The sequence below is a fragment of the Vigna umbellata genome, chromosome 4 (assembly GCF_029865625.1).
Source record: "Vigna umbellata cultivar VRB3 chromosome 4, Vumbellata_1.0, whole genome shotgun sequence".
NCBI classification, from domain to species: Eukaryota; Viridiplantae; Streptophyta; class Magnoliopsida; order Fabales; family Fabaceae; genus Vigna; species Vigna umbellata.
Genome location: NC_142168.1, coordinates 5,786,913 through 5,809,751, shown reverse-complemented (window position 1 = coordinate 5,809,751; position 22,839 = coordinate 5,786,913). Strand labels below are relative to the sequence as shown.

General features: G+C 35.9%; 4 protein-coding genes across 4 annotated transcripts; 2 read left to right on the top strand and 2 right to left on the bottom strand.

Moving 5' to 3' along the window:
* Positions 1–1,517: 1,517 nt before the first annotated feature.
* Positions 1,518–2,872, top strand: LOC148199125 (uncharacterized). Its single transcript, XM_088114582.1, has one exon. It carries the CDS (start codon positions 1,795–1,797, stop codon positions 2,710–2,712), a length of 918 nt encoding a protein of 305 aa, XP_087970708.1. The 5' UTR covers positions 1,518–1,794; the 3' UTR covers positions 2,713–2,872.
* Positions 2,757–3,867, top strand: LOC148199124 (disease resistance RPP13-like protein 4; the record flags this gene model as incomplete). The annotated part of the gene is made up of 1 exon (XM_088112575.1): positions 2,757–3,867. A coding segment is annotated over one exon (645 nt), but the record flags the coding sequence as incomplete, so codon positions are not given.
* A 2,679-nt stretch (positions 3,868–6,546) lies between these two features.
* On the bottom strand, positions 6,547–7,153 carry LOC124827564 (putative ripening-related protein 1). The gene has a single exon (XM_047300640.2). The coding sequence runs from the start codon at positions 7,151–7,153 to the stop codon at positions 6,587–6,589; it is 567 nt and encodes a 188-aa protein (XP_047156596.2). The 3' UTR covers positions 6,547–6,586.
* Positions 7,154–12,179: 5,026 nt separating this feature from the next.
* On the bottom strand, positions 12,180–22,753 carry LOC124827566 (Ribosomal protein S5 domain 2-like superfamily protein). Its single transcript, XM_088113168.1, has 8 exons — positions 22,609–22,753; positions 21,880–22,205; positions 21,704–21,804; positions 21,426–21,446; positions 15,270–15,342; positions 15,114–15,181; positions 14,145–14,277; positions 12,180–12,638 (listed from the first exon to the last, which is right to left on the bottom strand). The coding sequence occupies exons 2-8, from the start codon at positions 22,097–22,099 to the stop codon at positions 12,532–12,534; spliced, it is 723 nt and encodes a 240-aa protein (XP_087969294.1). The 5' UTR covers positions 22,100–22,205; positions 22,609–22,753; the 3' UTR covers positions 12,180–12,531.
* Positions 22,754–22,839: the final 86 nt, after the last annotated feature.

Below are 22,839 nucleotides of genomic sequence, written 5' to 3'. Positions count from 1 at the left end.
GTTGGTGGTGGTGGAGGGAGCAACTCTCCAAAAATAATAGCAAACATTTGAAAACACATACAAACCGAATTTGGAAACCCATCCACTGGTAGTTTATAATAATTTCTGTTTACTTAACTATGATTAAGATTATAATCAAACTTGCTTTCTTGGATCCGCATCTCTCTCTAATGTGGATATAAGCACATTTACAAAATAATAGATTAAATAACTAAAGTGCATAAACTAAAATTAAGATTGAGTTTAAATCTCATATTAGGTAGAGAAATAAATGAGAAAGTAAAACAATGTAAAAATCCATTAAGACATTATCTTAATTTTTTGAATTGAGATTAATCTTAATAGTGTCCTATCTCCTTAGGAACAATTAGCTAGACAGTTTATTCATGTGCCAATAAATTAATAAATTAATAAATTAATTCTACGTTTAGAAGAAGTTAGGGATAACTTTGGTAGGAGAAAACAATTTATTTGGATTCTCTTTCAAACTACGACGTAAAGAATTGAGGTGAAACTTGTGTTGTTTGATTCTTTCATTCCTTGCAAACTCTTTAGAGGTTTAAATTGATGGCCATACATGGTTATAGCTAAACCACGTATACATATTCAACAATCTTTCACTTTCTCATTCACTCTCAGAGCAAACCGACCCTCATTTTTATCAAGGTTCTTTTTACACTCTATTATTAATTATCATAATTCTTTTTCTCTTTTCATTAATCTCTCATTTTTACAATGCCTCTACAATTTTACGCTCACTGTGGTAATCCATGCTATGCATAGGTGAATTTCGTATTACTAATACATGAACTAAGGTCTAAATAATATTCTATGCTACGAAGACTTTTCCTCTTTTTATATTTTTGTGATTTTTTCTTCATTAAACATTAGGCCGAGTGTGAAATAATATTATAATTTGAATATAAATGCTAAATTATCCTCTTAATAACAAATCAGAATTATACTGGTAAATCAAAGAGTGTTACATAGATATGTTAAATAGGTTCACCACGAGTTAACCTGACTCATGGGTTTAAGTTGGATTAAATTGGTTAAATTTAATTCTTTAAGTGTAGGTTAAATTGGATTCAACTTTTCATAAGTTAAATGGGATTAATTTGGGATGAAGGTGGGTTAACTTCCAATCCACCAACATCAACCCTTTATTAGTTTCGTTATCATTTTTTTACAAGTATTTTCTTTTATAATTATTTATTACTTCTAATTATGTAGATTGAAAATTTGTTCATTTTAAATACTAGAATTTTGTTCATGATGTTTAAATAGTTTGAATGTTTAATTTATTTGTTTGTCAAATCATATAGCTTGATAATTTAATTTTTAATTTCTATGTTTACAACAATATTTGGTAAAATAGATTAAGACTTTGATTGTATTGTGATAAAACAATGAGTTGAGTTAATCGATTTTGATTGTATCATAATAAATATAAATAATATAAAATAAATATAAATATATAAAATAAATTCAAAAACAAGTATTTTTGAGTGCAACAATCTACTAATCTACCAACTCATAATATAAGATGAATCAGATTATAAAATTTCAATTCACCAAGAGATGAGTGAGGTTGAACCAACACATTTTTAACTCAATTTGTAATAAATCAACCAATGTAAGCTAAATTGACTCACTTTAACCCCCTAATGTTACAAATCTCACTTTATTAAATTTTTTAATCGGATAGCAATAACAGAAAAGTGAGTTAGGAAATTTCAATATCGAAATGAGAGTTGTTGAGTGGGTGGTACTGTTAATTAACTCTATAATTATATGTTTGTTAGTAATTGGAAAATGTCTATTCCGACAAACAAAATGAAAGCAGTAGCTGTGTTGTTGAAACGTGTGAAGACAGCAAGGAGCCAATTCCGTGAAAGGGGAAGAGATGAATCATTAGATAGGAATTTGGAAAAGTTAAGGAGAGAATTGAACAAGATAAGGAAGTTGTTCGAGAAAGTAAAGAATAACGAAGAAGAACTGCTTCACCCTTTGTCAGAGGTGGATGGCCATCTTCGAAACTTAGACAGCAAGAGGTTGAATCAAGACATGGATAACATTTGCAAGAGAATAAGTAATTCTGCTGAAAAGTTGCTTCCAAAGAGCAATTTTGATGACTCATCTGGGGAGGAGGATCACGATAGAAGTAGACAACAACACAAGAATCAGTTGCCGCCGCCAAAGAAACTGAATATGAATCTACGGATCCTAGCAGATCATGCACTAAAATGTTTGTTGTCTCTCCTAGTTTTCCCTGAAGGAGCTGTTGTAAAGAAAAGACAAACAATTTATTGGTGGATTGGAGAGGGTTTTCTTGAAAGTACTGAACTGAAAACAGCAGAGAAAGAGGGTGAGGATCTGACGGATATGCTTTTGAAATCGAATGTGATTTTAGCGTATGGTAATAGAGAGTGTCCCATTGTCAATAAATTTCAAATCAATCCTCTCGTTCGTCCTGAGTTGCTGTCACTATCAACAGAAAATCACAGGAGTTATCCATTTCCTCTTAGAATACCCTACAATCACATACGAGGTAAATGGTCAGTACTTGAGCAAAAAGAAGTTGTACTAGGTGAAAATAGTTTGAAACCTAGGATAACTACTATTTTTAATGTTGGTGCCAGTTATTTAAATTTTGGATCTCAATGGTTGGATAAAAACATACAAAATTTAAAGGTGCTTCAACTTGGTTGAAGTAGGGAGTGAACGATTCCTACAGAAGTTGAAGAATCAAAAAGAATCTGACCTATTTTAGTCTTCGTGGGATATCAAGAATATCTAAGCTTCCACCCTCCATTACTCAACTTGAGAGCCTACAAATTCTTGATCTGAAAGCTTGCCACAACTTGGAGACACTGCCTAATGATATTTCCTCAATGAAAAGTCTGACACATCTCATTTTGTCCCAGTGTTACTTGTTGGAAGGCATGCCAAAAGGGATTGAAAAACTCACACAGCTCCAAGTACTGGAGGGATATGCAGTAGGAAATTCTAGAGAGAGTCAAGACAGCATATCAGAGCTTGCAAATTTGAAAAATCTAAGGCGGCTCAGCATACATATAGGATCTGAGGCTGTGATAGAAGATGGGGAGTTTGAAAGTTGGAGAGGGTTGTCTCTTGAGCATCTAAAAATATCATGGGGTGTGTCTGAGAACGGGTACATTGAGAGAATAATTTTGCCTTTGAGATTGAAAAGATTGCATCTTGAAGGCTTTCCAGGGCAGGAAATTCCAGAATGGCTAAAGCCTAGCAAGCTGCCCGAGGAATGCAAAGAGCTGAAACTAATGGGAGGAAAGCTCAAAAGTTTTAATCATGGAGAAAATTTGGAGTGGCGTCTGGAGATAGTGCGTATCGGTTACCTTAAGGATTTGAAAGTCGGTTAGCAAATTTCCCAACGTTGTTTCCTTCGCTTAGCTATGCAGAAATAAAACAAAAATCCAAAACCATTGAAATAATGAGTGTTGACAAGAGAAATGGAACATAATTGATTTTTCGTCTAAAGACCACGGCCATTTAAACAAGTGTAATGGTGGATATATTGACATTAGAATACACTTCTCCCTTACCATAATTTTAAAACAATGAATCAACGGATATTTCATCTTTATATAGTATTTTATTTTCTAATTTGTATCCAACGTTTCACAATAATTGTATTTCTAATACGTATTTACTTTGTGTGTACATAAAGTCTGTCTGTAAGAGGGAATACAATTCCAACAATGAAAAAAAAAATGGCCAATCTTTTGTAACTAAACTTCCAAACCAAGAAAGGTTTAGTTTGGTTAAGACAAAGTCATGCAAAGTCGGATTGAATTGATTGAACTACAAATTAGGCTTGGATGATGTGAGCCTAAGGAGGATGGATTGAACCCCTTTGCAATGAAGAATATCCGTTGTCCAATAAAATATTCAGTAAATTAGTTGCAAAATATCAATTATTGGCCTGGAAAGATGTTCCCACCGTATCTACAACTTTGTATCTATTGTGTTCAACAAAGTTTCTATTTCTTTATTACTGTATTCTTTAAAAATTGGATCTCACAATTATGCATAACTCGGTACTAAGATAATTCGTGTTTATGTTACTTGAGTAACCTATACAGCTTTGTGGCATGTTGCAAGAAGCACAATTTTTTATTCCATGCTTCTACCATATTTGAAATTGGAACTTTTTAATGTGTATACGACTATGCTTCTAAAAGCAATTTAGACTCTAATAAAATAGTTTAATACATCATTTGGTCCCTAGTTTTAGGCTTTTCGTTCAAAGTCGTTTTATCTTTTAAAAAAGTTTAATAAGGTCCCATATTTCGTTAAAAACGGTTCAAAATGGTCCTTTTGGCTTACGGCGTTAAAAACATAACAGTGCAATTGTCTTCGTGGCAAAAACTAAATGATGTGTACAGTTTTTGATTGTGTGGCAAGGTGAGGTGAATTGAGTTGGCAAGGTACATGGAAAAGTTAAAAAAATGAAGTTGTTAGGTAAAAGAAAAGGGTTAGGGTTTGTGCAAAATCATGTGTAAAATTAGAAACCCCAATTGCAATTTTCAAAATCAGAATCTCAATTCACAATTCACAAAATCATGTACAAAATCAGAAACCCTAATTGCCAATTTGCAGTTCACAAAAAATTAGAAACCCCGTCTCTCTCCCAACATTTCGGTAACCATCACCCCATTGTCTTCTTCTTCACCTCAAACACCCACAACCAGAAAAAACCCATTCAAGGAGAAGGAAGAACGTTGAAAAATAATTGAGAAAAAGGACTGGTGGTAACGTTAGTGGAGTTCCTAGCCAACGAGGCGCTTTGGAAAAGATGCAGCAACACCGATGATCACATTCGGCTCCGACGCTAAGGACTTCACGCCTGGCTTACTCGTCTCACTTAATTTGGAATTTATTTGTTTATAGATTGTTGTGTTAGAACCAATTTTGGTGGCTTATTTGGTGAATAATAGGGTGAATCTTCAAGAGGGATGTACTGTAACTTTATCAAGTGGTGTAATGAAGAAAAGATTGACGAAAGAGATGGTGAAATTGTCAGAGAAAGGATAAAATTGTTAGTTGGAGTTGTGTGTGTTGTTATTGTGGTGAATATTTGACAATGTGGGTCTGTTTAGATTGAATCTTAATGTTTACGTTCAGGTGTAGGTGTTCATGTAATGTGAAGGTGAAACTCAATCTTTACGTTCAGGTGTTTATATGTAACGTTAAATTTAGTTTCCCCTTTGGTCAAAAAATGTGCAATGTGGTCCCCTTTTCAATTTAAAACTGTGTACTTGGTCCCAAATGGATATCAACGAAAAACACATGAAAGATATCTGACTTAGTTTCCACGATTAGTTTCCACCTCCAATCCATCATTTTTTACCACCTCCACTCCACCATCCACCTCCTCTCCACCATTAGTTTCCACCTCCAGTCCACCATCTTTGTCCACCTCCACTCCACCATCCACTTCCTCTCCACCATTACTTTCCACCTCCACTCCACCCTCTATTTCCACCTCAAACCCTAACTCCCAAATCCAATAACAAGAACATCAAGTAAGTAGGCTAGGGTTAGCAACACTTACCTCAAGTACGTACGCTCTTCAAATTTCACCTTTAAGGAATCACTACGCCACAGTGATTACAAGACCAGTTTCACCAGATTGTTAAACCCAGAAATCGCGATAGGATTCTTAGATAAGGGTAATTTGATTTAACCCATTTCGTTAAACTTAGCTAACGTCATTTTTTTTATTTTAATTTACACATTAAATATAACAAATGTGCCACGTATTGCAAAAACTTTACACATCATTTGGTTTTGGCCACGGAGACAACTGCACCGTTATGTTTTTAACGCCGTAAGCCAAAAAGACCATTTTGAACATTTTTTAACAAAATATGGGGTCTAACTGAACTTTTTTAAAACGTAAAACGACTTTGAACAAAAGCCCAAAAACTAGAGACCAAATAATGTATTAAACCTAATAAAATTTAATGGATGCCTTGATAGCTCCAACACAACCTTTGGAAGTTATCTTTTAGTTTCTTATTAAAAAAAGAATAGTTTTCAAAAGTATTTAAAATATATTTTTTACTTTCTTATTTTAAAAATAACTTCGATTAATATTTTTGGGATAACATATTAAATACTTTTAGAATAACACGTCAAATGAGTCGAATTGAAAAACATTCTTAATTGAAGGGATGATATGAGGATTTTTATAAACTAGAAGTTAAACCGGGTGATGGGTATTAAAATTATGAATTTTACAAAATCTAAGTACAAAACTATAATATACAATACATTACTTTTCACTCGCCATAGTTTGTTAAGCTAAAAGATGAATAAGAAAGAATATAAAATCTAAACCACAATCCAATGGATAAGCTAAGTCAATACACTATCAACAAATGAAAGGTTTACATTTTATAGAAAATTAACTATAACCGATACATAATATAAAGAAACAAACTTATTTATCAATATAATTTTAAAAGATAAATTTACGCATAGTTCAATTTTATAAAACTGATTTCTAAAATGAATTTTTCACCAACTTGTGCAATAAGATTTAAGCATGAGACCATGTAATATCCATCCATCCCCATTGGTTCATGGGGATGCCTAAGGCTTTCCACACAGCCATTGAGGCAGCAACAATGTTGTTGGCACAAGGAGGTTGATAGCCATGATGTTTGTCACATCCTTGTGATGAGTCACATTCATCAACCACCATGGCCACCACACTTCTGCCATTGCCTCTAATGGTGATGTTATGGAGGCAAATGCTCTTGTGGTCGAACCATCCAGTGGAAAGTGCCACCACAGATGTGTCATCAGAATGATATTGGTTGTCACATTTTGAAGGGCTGTCGCCATCTCCACCCTTCTCAAAGCTATTAAGAGTGAGATATGCTTTGGTGTGACTAGACACTGTTGGTGAACATGTGTATGTGGGATATGTTTTTCCTGGCACACAGCACAAATCATCCTCTTCATTGCAATGCCCTGAAGGCATCTTTCCTCCTTTAACTCTGCCACTAGGTTGGCATTTTTCAGCTTCAATGTTCAAACAATTTGACAGGAAGAGAAAGACCAAAAAAAGAAAGGTTGCTCTTGTGAAAAAATTAATCTTCATTTTCTATGCTGATTGTTTGGTTCTACTCTGTGTTCTTTTGAGTGCTTTGATGCAAGAATGAGAAGCTTATTTAAAGAGACTATGTTTAAACTATATGACAATTAACAGCAAGATGTAGTTGATTGTTATAGGAAGTGATCCTTTAGAAAAATGGTAGAAACAACTATGTTCTGCTTTGTTCCTTCACAAAATGACAATTTACAGTATCCAAAAGTTTGTGTATTTCGCTCTCTGCATTCCATAGTTTGAGGAAACAACCAAAGGACATGTCAAAAGTTGGGAACTAAAATTGCAATTTGTTTAGGTAATTGTGGTGTAGGTTGTTGAATGGTAACTTGTGTTGTGCTAGTTAATACCAACCAATAATTTACTAATTATGGTCAAATGAAATAATCAAAATCATGAGTTAGATTTATAATTTACGTTCTAAGATTTATTGAGAAGTAGGTGTAGATGTTGACTGCAAACTCAACTTACTAGTGTGATATGCAATTAGAGGTTGACACTCCTTTATTAAATTGCCTTAAATATACTTGTTGATTTTGAAAATGATCTTGTTTTTCATTTATTTATAAATTGTTCACTTTTAACTGTTGAAAATATATAACTAACAATGTATTTTAAATTCTAGGCGAGTAACTAAAATCGTATCACTTTTAACAAGTAAATAATATTTATAAAAACAATTGATGTGAAACCAGGTCATCCGGTCCAATCCGGCTTAGCCCACCACGAGTTAGTCATTTAGTGAGTTAATCCAACCCTGCTTATTTATTAGCGAGCCAAAAAAATTTAAACCTGGTCTGATCCATCAAGGGTTGGTGGGTTAAACGGGTTGGCTCACTAGCTCATTTAATTACAAGTTTTTTTTAAATCCAAAAAAAATTACAATTTTTTTGTAATTCAAATTTAAATAATTTCATTCTAAAAGATGTTGAACTTCAAAGACAATTTAAAATAAAAAAATTAACATACAACTCAAATGTAATCCAAAAGCAAACCCAAAAAGCGAATAAATAGGTTTATATATCCATTTATAATATTAGTGTATTGAATGCATAAATTTATAATATTTTGCTCTCTTGAAACATCTTTTTTCTTTATTCCCTTTATAATACAATAAAAAAATGATAACTAATAATATTGAAATAAAAAATAAAAAATAAAAAATAATTAAATTAAACTAGGCGAAAATTGACCCATATAAAAAAATTATTTTTTTCAAACTCAATCCGGTCTGAATCTGTGGTGGACAAGGTTAATCCGCGAGTTCTAACATATTTTGACAATAGTAGTAAAAACTAATGAGTTGTCTTTTTAAAACCTTAATTCTAGGTTTAATACATCATTTGGTCCCTACTTTTAGGGTATGGTTCAAAGTGATCCTATCTTTTAAAAAAGTTTAATAAGACCCCATATTTCGTTAAAAAATGTTCAATCTGGTCTTTTTCGCTCACGTCGTTAAAAACATAACGATGTAAATGCCACCGTGGTCAAACCTGAGTGAGTATTGCAGTTTGATGAATACGTGACATGTTTGAAGAGGTTGCACTGTGTAAATATTTTAAAAAAATTAAAATGACGTAAGTTAGGTGCAAATCCCAATAGTCACACCATATGCAAATCCTCCAACCTGGTCCAAAATCACTCTCTAATGATGATGGAATGACAACGCCATTGCATTTGCATCAGAGGGCTCCACCCCAATAATCCTCACCTTTGGATTAACCCTCTTCACATAACAATCACCATAGAGCAGATAACTCCCTTTTCCAACAAATCCTTGGGAAGTTTTGCCATCATATTATAAGCTCCACGAATCTTAAATGAGAAAATGGGTTGCAAATCCTCTCTCTTGAGCCAAACCTTAACCCCGAGTTTTCGAGAAAGCTTTGGTGCCAATTGTAGAGAGGACTCAATTGCTACGTCGTAGACCTTCGAAGTGAGAATATTCGTCAAATAACTCAACGCATTCATCACGCCGTCGCCACCACTGTCGGACCGAGACCGGTGGGGAACCGCACCGACGTATTCCGGTGGGTACTGGAGGGAATCCTGCTAGACCCGGGGGTGCGGGGAGCCACTAGCTGGGTATCCTTTTGCAAGTGAAGAGTTTCAATGCATGTGGGGTCCACGATAAGATGAAGAGAAATATTATATTTTCTTCCTGTTAGTGTAGACGTTGGAATCCTGAGAGTTAGAAGGAGTTTTTGATATTGGCATTTAATGGTTTTCATGGTACCTACCTTGGGAGGGAAATCATAATATGGTTAATACCAAGTGCATGAAATTGTTGTTGTGCATGTGCTGCTATGTCCCTTGTTGATAGGTAAAGTACGCAAATGATATTTTGGTGATGCATGGGTGAATTATAAGAATGGTGAAGGGTTACAGGCTAAGGTTTTCGTTGTGCAGCAGAGGTTATCTAATGGTCACAGTTTTGTTGTTAATAAGCAACTGGAGGTGGGTGTATAAAATTGGTGCATTGTTGGGTAGTGTCCAAAGAAATATTCTCTCTTTAATCAATACATTAATATTTCTCTCTTCAACCATTAAAAGTCATTTACATTTCTCTATCTCTATATTTAATTCTTCAAACAGCCATTTATGTTTCTTTCTGCATTTAATTCTTTGAACCATGTATTCATCAAACTGCACAGCTCCCTCAAGTTTGGTCACGGTGACAGTTGCACCGTTATATTTTTAACGAACGATGTGAGCAAAAAGAACCATATTAACAAAATATGGAGCCTGAATTTTTTTAAAAGGTAATGCTTTAAACCAAAGTAATGACCAATATTAAACTTTCTATCTATTACTATGAAGAATATTTGAATGACCAACTCCCCGTAACACCTTTTATGATGTTTTATTTGTCAAGGAAAGGTGCCATAATAACCCGCCCTCGAAAATATAAAATCTTGAAAATCTTATCTGAGATTATTATTCATAGCATTACGATACTCGTCTTCCCTAGTTTTTTTTTTCCCACTATTACTGTAAAATAGAATTAGTATTAAATAGTTGCAAATAAATGTAAATTTAATATTGTGAAACTTGTTTTATAAAATTAAGTTAAATTTAAATTTATTTTTTACTTAATGAAATTTTAAATTCATGACAAATTTTAGCATTTCATTGATAAAGTTTAATCTTTAAATTTTAAAATTGAATTAAATAATTTTTTTGTGTAACATCTCTTTTAACATTTCTAACTCAAATGTTATCCTATAATACTATTTAACAAACCCACAAAAATAAACATTATTATTATTAGATTAAAAAGATTATATTAATTTATTTCTAAAGTTTGGAATCCATATATTAAGGTTTGAAAATAACAAATTTCAATTTCGTACGTAAATTCACAAAGTTCACAGAAAAAAAACATAATTTTATTATTAATTTGACATTTGAAAGTTTTACAATTTTTAATTAAATCTTGTTTAACTTTTATTAATTAAAAGACATGATTATTATCTTATCTCATTATTTTATTTATTTATCACCCCATATCATTTTATAATTTACAATTTTATACTATTATAATTTTATAATTATCACTTATCTCACAATTTCATCACCCTCTCGTCAACTTCAAAAAACTTCACATTTACTATCAACTTCATTCATGTTTGGTTTGGCACTCGATGATGTCAAATATAAATATTTTTTAAATTGAAAGCATAGATCTAAATATCAAACTAAACTTGCACTTGGTTTGCTACAAAGAATACACACATAAAAATTATTCCCCATATATACAAACAAAATTATTACATCCTAATTTTATTTCCCATTCTCTAAATATATTCTAAATATATTACTTTATTTCCCTTCATTTGTTTGTCTTTTGTTCTTCAGTTTTACCAAACAACCAAACAATCATTTCATTTTCTACTAAAATCTTCTCATTTTCTATTTTATCGTGTATCCTTTCTTTCGTAACCCATAGGCTATGTGGAAAGACTTGGCTGTGTTTCGTTAGCAATGGGGTGCTCTTAGGGACAATAAAAGATCATGACGGATATTCTATAAGAAGGAATGGGCGTTTCTATTTTGCAATTTAATTGATTCTGTTAACTCTATAATCAGGTATATGTTGGTGGTCATCATAATGTAAATTATGAAATTTCTTGCAGTAAATACTTTCATTGCAATGTGTTTTGTTCAAGGAATGTGTATTTCTATAATCACCTGTGTTAGATTGTAAATTACGAACATTCGTGCAATAAATACTTTCATTGCAAGTGTTATGCGTTTTGTTCAACTTTCCAAATTTCCCTTCGTAAGTGATCTAACCAATCAAAATTAGAACTACCAAAAGCTTTTTCTCACTGACAGAAGTCAGCTACCTAAATCAAATGCCGTTATAATGTTTAGTAGCAAGTCATACTAATAAACAAATTGGCTTTTAGATCTTTAACATAATCCTATAAATAGCTTGTCCCCAATCTCTCTCTGCCTCTACCCCATTTGATCTATTCTCCTTAATGTGCATACAACCCTAGGACTCTTTTCCTGCCTGGTTATGAAAAACAAAGGGGAGAGGCTCCCTTTATAAACTGTTAATAGTCATCTCACAATTTGAATTACACAAGAAATAAAGGTTTTATGCAAAAGGGTTTCTGACAGCTTTAATGAATCAGGACAACCCAGTATGGGGTGCCAACGGGCCAAATGTTCAGGGTCCGTTAGAGGGAAAACCGAAGGAGGAAATAGTTAAAGAGAGGAGAGGAGAAACGGGGTTACATATAGAGGGAACGTGAGAGGTGTTTGGGGGTGGATTGAGGTTCTTTGTTATTAGGCAGAGAAATAGTTTCTATCGGAGCTTATGCTCTGGGGATTATAGGGGTTCTCCTCTGTAAAAGTTTTATTTTCAATATATAAGACAAATTTCGACCTACATTGAATTGGGTTCCTAACAGTTTTTTCACAAAGATGACAAAACAGAACACTAACGTCAGGACCTAATTCTATCCCTAGTCTTTCATAGCTCGTACAAAATTTGCTGTAAGAGGAGCCATGACGCGAAGAAATCATAATCATGGATCATACAACTTCTACAAATTATTTCAAACATTTTTCTTTGAGAGCACCTGATTGCAATCCTTTGCTTAAACTTATAAATTCACTCAGAAATACATTAAGGACAGATAATATACAACTAACCAAGAGACCAGGAAAGGCCAGATTGATTGGCTTTCGCAATTTTACAATCAACCACGAACAAAATCCTTTAATCATTTCAATGAAAATTTCATGAATGGGACATATATGCAACACTATCTGCCGAGATATCCCATCCTCCCCCCTTGCTGCAGGGGGGAAATTAGACACTAATAAACTACATCCAAGAAGATAGGAAATCACCCTGCTTAAGATCCCTCACTTGTAGATTTCAGTCCTATGTTCTTCCTCAAAAATTCAGACAACCTTGCACTAGCAGCACGACCTCTTTCTAGGCAGTGAAGATAATCATCCGCTACAAAAAGGTTAAACAGAAAACTTATTAGATAATTGTAAACACCCTATTTTTATTTTATCATATTTTATTACAATTATACTTATTATAGCTTATCAGGCCTAGCACATTCATGCATATATATATATATATATATATATATATATATATATATATATATATATATATATATATATATATATTCCTTATATTTTTTACTCCTTCCATTAGGGAGTACTATTCTTTTTAATCCTCCAATTTTTCAAAATGATGTTTATAGTCACCAGGCTTAGACGGCGTTAGTAACATAGCTGATATGACTAGCATGTGTTCAAGTCCACACATGGTAGTTGGTATTTTGTTTTAGGAAGTGGAATTTCTAATTAATATGGTAGATGTGATAAATAAGAAAACCCTAAATGCATCCATTACAAGGGAGGAAACAGGCCAAAGTAGCATCAATAGAAGAAAAATAAAGTGGAGCAAGATTTAAGGTACAATCTATGCAGGTAGAAAGCATCTACAAGGGTTAGAATTTCAAGTAGCCAACCCTTTTTCTTCTTCCTTTTTGGTGTCATTTCTAATAATTCTTTATGCCAGTGTTGTTATTGGACATAAGAGGCTCTTCTAATGTTACTAAAAATGTCATCATCATATTACGTTTGCATCATAATTCAGAGTAATGCCTTTAGAACCCTATTCAAATTCCACCACTTCAGCCATCACTTCATCGTGATCATACATACAGGCAATATCATTGCTAACTTGACGTTTCCAGAGCTAAACGCGAGCAATAGTACTTTCCTTCTCTCCAAAAAGAGAAAAATATAATTCTTCCCCGTCGTTTTTTTCATCTTGTGGTTTGGTGAATATAATGCATTACATTTATTTGTATGAACTTTACAAAAAATCACCTTCAATAATTTGAATTTGATTTAACATTAGAGGAAATTCAAATTAGAAAATAACTTGATTAAGTAAAAAAAAATATATTCCTATGATCTTAAATTGAACATTTTTTGGTTAACAAAAAATGGTCCAAAAAATATTTCAGTGATTTACTTTGGATTTTTATTCCTTAGAATTAGTAACAAAATTAACAATAAACACTCCATACATTGATTTTCACTCATTAGGATTAGGTGATAAAAGGTATTTAATTTTTGTTTTGATAGACTTAAAAATGCATGTCAAAAAGCTTGAAGTTTTTATTTGCATAATTAATTTAGGGTAATTGTCTCAGGACAGGAGTAAGGGACGTGGTATAGGGCCTAGTTTAGTTTCCACATTGCATACAATTAATTCCCTTTGTTTTTTCCAACGTTTTCCCAGAATGTAATAAAATTGGTGGTGGCTCCACTCATTTTCATTGTCACAACAATCACAGTAGAAGAGAAAACCAACACAAGCACAGTTTATGTAAGCATATGCTTAAGCAATACTAGGTAAAGTTAAAATATTTATGGCACAAACAATTCCCACTGAAGGAACTGAATATGAAAAGTTAAAGAAAGTGTTGCAGAATACCTGACATGGCACCTTGTGTAACAGATGTCATGATTCCATGTGCCATAGGCTCACTACCCACCTGCAATGGCCTATCGGGTAGGACTGAAACAATAGCATTTGGAAAAACTAAATTGGCCAGTGCTTTTAGTTTCTGCCATAATATTAAAAAGCATTGAATTAGATTTATGTACAAGAAGCATGAGACCTGCGACTCCAGTAAAAGAAATCGCCAGTGCTACAAGGACAAGAAAACATTAACTATACAATTATTATGGGTTTATGGCAAAAAATATATATCATGAGTTGAGTTCCACTAAGCCTCGCAGCATGTCATTAACTAAATGCATGCATGGATTTCTCGAAGATAAAACCCACATTGACTATTGGATGCACAATTAGTTACTAGTCAGAATGTGGACTGTTAGTATCTAATTTAACACATAGTTGAGTATGCCTTTGCCAAAGTAAAAAAGGCTGCCAATATTACAAGGAAAACCAAATTCCCTTTAATCATGAATATAAAGACTCCAATCTTATAGTTTTAACATGGAAGAATAAAGATCTGTTGAGTTTGCATTGCAAATGAACTAGGTATTACTGAACAATGTGCTTGACCATATCTTCTAATATCACAGAAGCACATAAAGGCAAAAGGTTAAATAATATTAGTTTATAAAAAGTTTAACAATGCTGTGCCATCAAGAATAAAGTTGACTGTTTCTGTTTTCAATAAGAGCATTAATGTTAATCACCCCTAAAGTGAGGATAATGTAATTTATTTATCCTTATAACACCAATGACAAAAGGCTGGTCATGACACCAATAACTAAAATGGGAAACAAAGGTTGTGACATTTTCAAATATTATCCACAAGGCATGTAGAATACAAATGAGTAAAATGTAGGCCAAATTTTAGTCAGCTGACTAAATTTCCAAGAAATTAGATGGAAATAAAATGACATTTTAACCAAAAGCGATTCTACTGACCTCCTCTTCATCTTTGGTTGGATCCAATAAAATAGAACCACTATCTGTTACAGAACAACATATTGCCACTGTAGAGACAAGTACGAGAATTCATTATTATTAATAGAATGAAAACAGAGAAATAAACCAAGAGACAAACTAACTAGTCTAGATTACCAGCAAGATGCTTTAGGGGAATTCCAGCATCAACAAGCGCAGCACATGCAGCATTTATTGCACATGGAAGAAGCTATATATTCAGCTAAGTCAAGAAAAAGGAGCAAAAAATCGAAGCATATATTTTAAATATTGATCTCTTTAGGTATCCACCCCCCATGTAATAAACAATAAAATCAAACTGAAAAGTATTTGATGGAATTGATGGTAATCTAATTTGTTCTTTCATAGTCCTATGGATGTAGTAACTCCCCCTGAAAGAATCATTGGGCCCTTACAGTACTCTAATCCTATTGACTGTGCACAAGGTGAGGGCAGCCCAAGTACTACTGCAGAAGCTGAACACGGCCCAACCAATACTCCAGAGGCTTCTATTGATCGACCTAAGAGGGTTGTGCGTCAGCCAATTTATCTTAGGGATTTTGTTACTAAGTGACGTGTCTCCCTTTTAGGGGAAACCGTTATACCATGTGAAGGAATATTAGCTGTAAGGAGTAGTGCTTATATAAAGCACCTTTCTGTTATGCAGAGAATAAGAAAGAATTATTACGTGCCTCTTCCGAATTTCTCCTTCTCTGTCCTGTTTTTCTTTCCAGATTATTCTATTCTCTGTTTTTTCCCTTACAATTGGTACTTTCATTGAGTCTTACTTCCTCCATCCATGGTCGACTCACCTGACCCATTCACCTCCCTTGACCGCAAATTAGAACAAATCTTACTAGCCCAAGCCAATTTTTCCAACACCCTCATGGACATTGACAATCGTACATCCCACCTTGAGAACCAACTCTCACTCAACCCTAAACCTCTCAATACCCCTTACCGACCGATGAAAATGGACCTTCCGCCCTTTGATGGAACGGATTCCCTTGGTTGGATCTTCAAAGCCAATCAGTTCTTCGCCTTCCACCAAACTCCCCTGGAACAACGCATTCAGCTCGCTTCCTTTTCTCTTGAAGGAAAAGCCCTTGCCTGGTTTCAGTGGATGCACAACAACGGGTTACTCACCTCGTGGGACTCTTTCCTCCGAGCGCTCGAACTCCGATTTGCTCCCTCAAAGTTTGACGATCCTATAGCAACCCTGTGCAAGCTTTCTCAAACACACTCATTGCAAGACTACCTCTCTGAGTTTGAGAAACTCTCTAATAGGATCTCTGGTTACCCCACCAGCTTTTATCTGAGTTGTTTTATCTCGGGCCTCAAACCCCACCTTCGTCGAGAGGTCACGGTACTCCAACGTCAGACCTGAACCAAGCTATTGCGTTTGCCAAGCTGCATGAGGACAAACACTCTAGCAACCCCCCATTCAATCGTTTTTCCCATTCATCTCCATCAACCAACACACCACCACTTACCTCCCCAAAACCACTACCACCACTCTTACCCACACCCCCCAATAAGCTACCCATCAAAAGATTAACAGAGACAGAAATGCAGGCAAGGAGAGAGAAGAATTTATGCTACAACTGCGATGAACAGTATACGCGTGGGCATCATTGTAAGTCTCAATTTCTCCTTCTAGTCTCAACCGAACCAGACGATGACCCAGATACACCAACAGACTCGGATCCACGGGTTATAGATGACCCTTCTCCTGAATCAGGCCTCATTAGTCTACATGCACTTTCGGGTCAATGGGCTCCTCGCACCCTACGTCTGACGGGATCCATTAACGGGTACAAAGTCCAAGTTTTGGTGGATAGTGGAGCTACACACAATTTCATACAAAGTAGGGTGGCTCATTTCCTTCAGCTCCAAAATGAGCCCACTTCAACTCCTTTGAGAGTAATGGTCGGTAACGGTGATTTTCTCCCCTGCTCAACTTTTTGTCCCAAGGCCCAACTTCATTTGGCCTCTTTAAAATTCTCCATTGATTTGTATCCATTAGAATTGTCTGGTACTGACATTGTATTAGGGGTTCATTGGTTGACTCAAGTAAGCCCATTTGTGATGGACTACAATGGCCCTTTCATGAGATTCATGTGGGAAGGTCAATTAGTGGAACTGAAAGGAGAAACCGGCCCAACTCCGAGCCCAATTTCTGTCCACCAATTACGGAGACTGCAACAAACAAATAGTATTGAGGCTCTTTTCCAACTCACACTCGAGCCTACATACTCATCATCCTTCCACTCTTACTCTGCCCCCACAACCACACCCCATCCTTCCCCCGCCACCACTATTACACATACTCCCACCTCTGATCACCCCCACCTTCAAGCCCTCCTCCACAAATACTCCTCTCTTTTTCAACCACCAACTACCTTACCACCCTCAAGACCCACAGATCACCGTATTACATTACAGCCAAATACTTCACCAATTTTAGTACGACCTTACCGTTATCCCCACTTCCAAAAGCACGAAATTGAACAGCAAGTGCAACGGATGCTTGACTCAGGCTTTATTAAGCCTAGTACAAGTCCTTTTTCTTCCCCAGTTATCCTTGTCAAGAAGAAAGACGGGACTTGGCGTTTTTGCGTTGACTACCGCGCCCTCAATGCCGCCACTGTGAAGGACAAATTTCCAATTCCAACCATTGATGAGTTATTGGATGAGCTGGGTAATGCCGCTTGGTTTTCTAAGTTGGATCTATTTTCAGGTTTCCACCAAATCTTGATGCTTCCCAGCGATTGTGAGAAAACTGCCTTCCGCACACATAACGGCCATTTCGAATTCCGAGTCATGCCATTTGGGTTGTGCAATGCCCCTTCTACATTTCAGGCCACCATGAATGACCTCTTTCGCCCACATCTTCGTCAATTCATCATTGTATTCTTTGACGACATCCTCGTCTATAGCCCAACACGGGATTTACACATTTCCCATCTGGAGTGTACTTTTCAATTGCTAGTGCAGAATAGCTTTCACCTTAAAGGGGAGAAATGTTCAATCGGAAAGGAGTCCATACATTACCTGGGCCACATAGTCTCTAATAAGGGCGTGCAGCCAGACCCTAGTAAGATCCAAGCTGTTCTTGATTGGCCAACACCCATGTCAGTCAAGTCTCTTCGGGGCTTCTTGGGTTTGACTGGATTCTATCGTCGCTTCGTGAAGGGTTATGCCTCCATCGCTAGTGCTCTTACTGACCTCCTCAAACGTGACAATTTTTCTTGGCAAGATAGTGCCTCACAGGCCTTCCAACATCTGAAAGAGGCACTAACGAATGCTCCTGTTTTGTCACTGCCCCGTTTTGATCACACGTTCCTAGTTCAAACCGATGCCTTCGGGTCAGGCATGGGGGCTGTTCTCTCTCAAAACGGACACCCCATCGCATATTTCAGTAAACAGTTTTGCCCGAAGTTGCAAAACTCATCCACCTATATTAGGGAACTATGTGCAATTACCTCAGCTGTACAAAAGTGGTGGCAGTACTTACTTGGTCGAAGATTCATTATCCAAACAGACCAAAAATCAATCAAAGAGTTGTTATCCCAAACTGTTCTTACTCCAGATCAACAACATTACCTCTCCAAGTTGTTGGGCTACGACTTTGAGATACAATACCGGCCAGGGAAGTCTAACTCAGCAGCAGATGCTTTATCCAGACTTTCACAACCACAACAGGAGCACTGCCTTCTCATTTTATCCATTCCTCAATTGGATTTTCTATCTGATCTGAAGCAGTATTTGTCCACCAATGCTGACTTCCTTTCACTAAAGGAGGGAATCACAAAAAATCCTGTTAACTTTCCTTTATATTCTTTGAGAAATGGGTTAATCCTGTTCAAACAACGCATCTGGATTCCTTCATCATGCCCTTTCATCCCCACTATCTTACATGAGTACCATTCTACACCTTTGGCAGGACACCCTGGGGTAACACGCACCTTTGGGAAGTTAGCAACTAATTTCTTTTGGGCCAAAATGCGTCAAGACGTTCACACATTTGTCACCCAATGTGAAATTTGTCAACAAACTAAGATTCCAGCTCAAAAACCTGCAGGACTACTTCAACCAATTCCCCCACCTACCAAATGTTGGGAGGATTTATCCCTGGATTTCATTGTGGGCCTTCCTCCATACCAAAGTAATTCTACAATATTGGTTGTTGTAGACAGGTTCTCAAAGGCTGCACACTTTGGCATGTTACCCAGGTCTTTCTCAGCTTCCAAAGTGGCTGACTTATTCATACACATGATCTGCAAATTGCATGGCCTTCCCAAGAGCTTAATTTCTGATCGAGACCCTGTGTTTCTTAGCCAGTTTTGGCGAGAGCTTTTTCGCTTAAGTGGTACCAAACTACGGATGTCCACAGCTTACCATCCTCAATCCGATGGCCAAACTGAGGTGGTTAACAAGGTACTGCAACAATATCTTCGTTGCTTCGTTCATCACAAGCCTTCATTGTGGGGCAAATTTCTTCCATGGGCCGAATGGTGCTTCAACACTACTATCAACGCTTCCATCAAGATGACCCCATTTGAAGTCGTGTATGGCCATCCCCCACCATCTATTCCCCAAGGTCTTTCTCCTGACACTTCAAACGCTGCTGTTCAGTTTGAATTGCAATCTAGAGCTGACATCATCCGTAAACTCCACAACAACCTCCAAAAAGCACAAGTAGATATTAAGCGATGGGCAGACAACAACCGTCGCGATCTTCAATTCCAACCTCGAGACTGGGTTTATGTTCGTCTTCGCCCGCATCGTCAGGTTTCAGTTGCTGGTCATTACCAAGGCAAGTTACAGAAACGATTTTTTGGTCCCTTCCAGGTCTTGGAACGGATTGGACAAGTTGCTTACAAATTAGAGCTCCCTTCAAATGCCAAAATCCACAATGTCTTTCACGTCAGCTTTCTCAAACTACACAAAGGAAATCCCCCAACAACATCTTCAAAACTTCCTTTGGAATTCAATGATAATCAGCCCATATTGGAACCCATAGCTATTTTGAACACTAAGCCAGATTCTGACTTAGTCTTGGTGCAATGGAGAGGTCTTCCACCGGAAGATGCTACGTGGGAACCATGGGGAGTTATGAAAGAGCAATTCCACCTTGAGGACAAGGTGCTTCTCCATCCGGAGGGAGATGAAAGAATCATTGGGCCCTTACAGTACTCTAATCCTATTGACTGTGCACAAGGTGAGGGCAGCCCAAGTACTATTGCAGAAGCTGAACACGGCCCAACCAATACTCCAGAGGCTTCTATTGATCGACCTAAGAGGGTTGTGCGTCAGCCAATTTATCTTAGGGATTTTGTTACTAAGTGACGTGTCTCCCTTTTAGGGGAAACCGTTATACCATGTGAAGGAATATTAGCTGTAAGGAGTAGTGCTTATATAAAGCACCTTTCTGTTATGCAGAGAATAAGAAAGAATTATTACGTGCCTCTTCCGAATTTCTCCTTCTCTGTCCTGTTTTTCTTTCCAGATTATTCTATTCTCTGTTTTTTCCCTTACACCCCCCGAACAGAATGACCGTATACCAGTCCACTACCCAACACCTATCTAATTTGTTCTTTCAGAAATACCCATAAAATTGGATTAGAAAAATAGCAGTAATCTTTCACAGAGAAATAAAGAACTATTACAGAACCACATGCATCAAGAGAATTGGTCTTATCCTTCAAGTTTGAAGAGAGTATAACAATGGTCAAGTAAAATAATGGTCCAGCATTAACCACTTAAAATGGCGTTGAAATAGAAACACAAGTTGTGTTGTCCTTCCACCATCAGACTAAAATCCTAAGGGAATACATGTCACAATGAATCAAATCAAACCATAAAGTGAAGAATGCCGAAATTAAAAGGGAGGTTGAAGTAAAAGTACACAATATCATAACCTTAAGGGTCTGTTTGGTGTAGAAATAAAGTGAATAAATATAAAAATGATGATTGAAAAAAAAAAGTGAGAAATAAAGAAAAATTTAATTTTATTTCGTTGGAGAGAAATCGAGAAGAAACCAGGAGAGAGAGAGAGAGAGAGAGAGAGAGAGAGAGAGAGAGAAGAGCACACTAAGGTAAAAAAATAGAGTGAAAAAGTATTGGTGGGACCAATTCACCTTTTAATTCTCTCCTTCCTATTTCCATAATATACCAAATAACCGATTCAAATTCGTCAACCCTATTTCCACTTCTTCCCCCACCCAAACATATCATAAAAAAACAATTACCATATCAAACATATTAGAACTGAACTTTTAAGTAGGATACAGCACCATCATCATTGAGAACCTGCAGTAGAATCAATGAGTGAAAAGTTAAGTTATCAATAAACACAAATAACATATATCATAATATATTTACAAGCAAATAAAATTCTAATTTTAACTGACAACATTCACACAAAACAACAGCTGAAGAGAATAGTTATTATCCTAGTAAGAAATAAAATAAAATAAAACATAGCTGCACTGCACCAAGTTTTTTGAGTTTAACTAATTATAAAATATGTAACAAACCACATTTCCAATACTGAGAACAAAACTCGCCTGGACAATAACTGAAGTTGTGGTGTTGGGATATATCGTTCGAATGCAAATGCTTTCCAAAGTCTTCTTCAATATCATTTCATACTCCTTCTCCACTTTTCCTAAACCAAGGAAAACAGATATTAAATTTTTATTTTAAAATGAAAAGAAAGAGATGAGTTTAGCATTGTTCCAACCAATTTGTCCAGTCTTCGGTTTCCAAATAACTTCAATGGATGCTTTTTCAGGATTTTCATTCTTCTTGGTTCCAGCTTTGGGTCCATAAACAGCAGCAAGCACTTTGGTTTCTCCTTGAGCCCAACTGGACGAGCCATGGGCACGATGCAGGACAGAACATGAGCAGGCCAGGGGTCTAAGTTGATTAGGACTCCGGCCGTCAGGTCTATCAATGTCCATTGAAATCCCAATCCTTTACGCCCCACCTTGGGGAACCCAAAATACTAGAACGAGTGAACTCAAAAAGAAGAAACAAGAGGAAAGCTGCACTGTCAACCTTGCACTGCTGGAAAACCAAAGGAAGCAGAATAAAAGGGTTAAAACAAAAGAATGCCAAAACTTTAGCAAAAATGTACTACTTGGGAAAGAGAAAACAAGATAAACTTTCACCCCCTCGAACTTTAGTCAAAACATAAACTAAATCAACCAGTTTCCTAATCATGTTTTAACTCAAGGGGTAATCCGGAAGAACAAACAATTGAAGCTCTCCATATGAAGCCCAAACACAATGCATTGAAAGAAAAAAAAGTGCAAATCGATGAATAGGTACACAATAAAACTCTTGACTCTCTCATTTTCCGAATTCTGAGCCCCGGCCACATTCAAAGCCACTGAGAGAAGCTCCCATGCACAAAAGCATCAATGCAGAAAAATCGAAAGAGAAATTGATGAAAAGAAATAGTGAGTACCTGAAATTAGCGAAACCACAGAGTTGAGAAGTTTGATGCGAATTCAAAGTGCAACTGTAAACATGTACCAATGAACAAGACCTTGAGCCTGAGACTACGACAAAACCTAATTCATAAAACCAAAACAAAAAGGTGTTTGACTAGGGTGAAGTTAAATGTGAAGAATAATAAAGGAATTCTCTTAATAGTATCCCTATTCTATTTTTTTATCTTCTACAATCATTTTTTGAA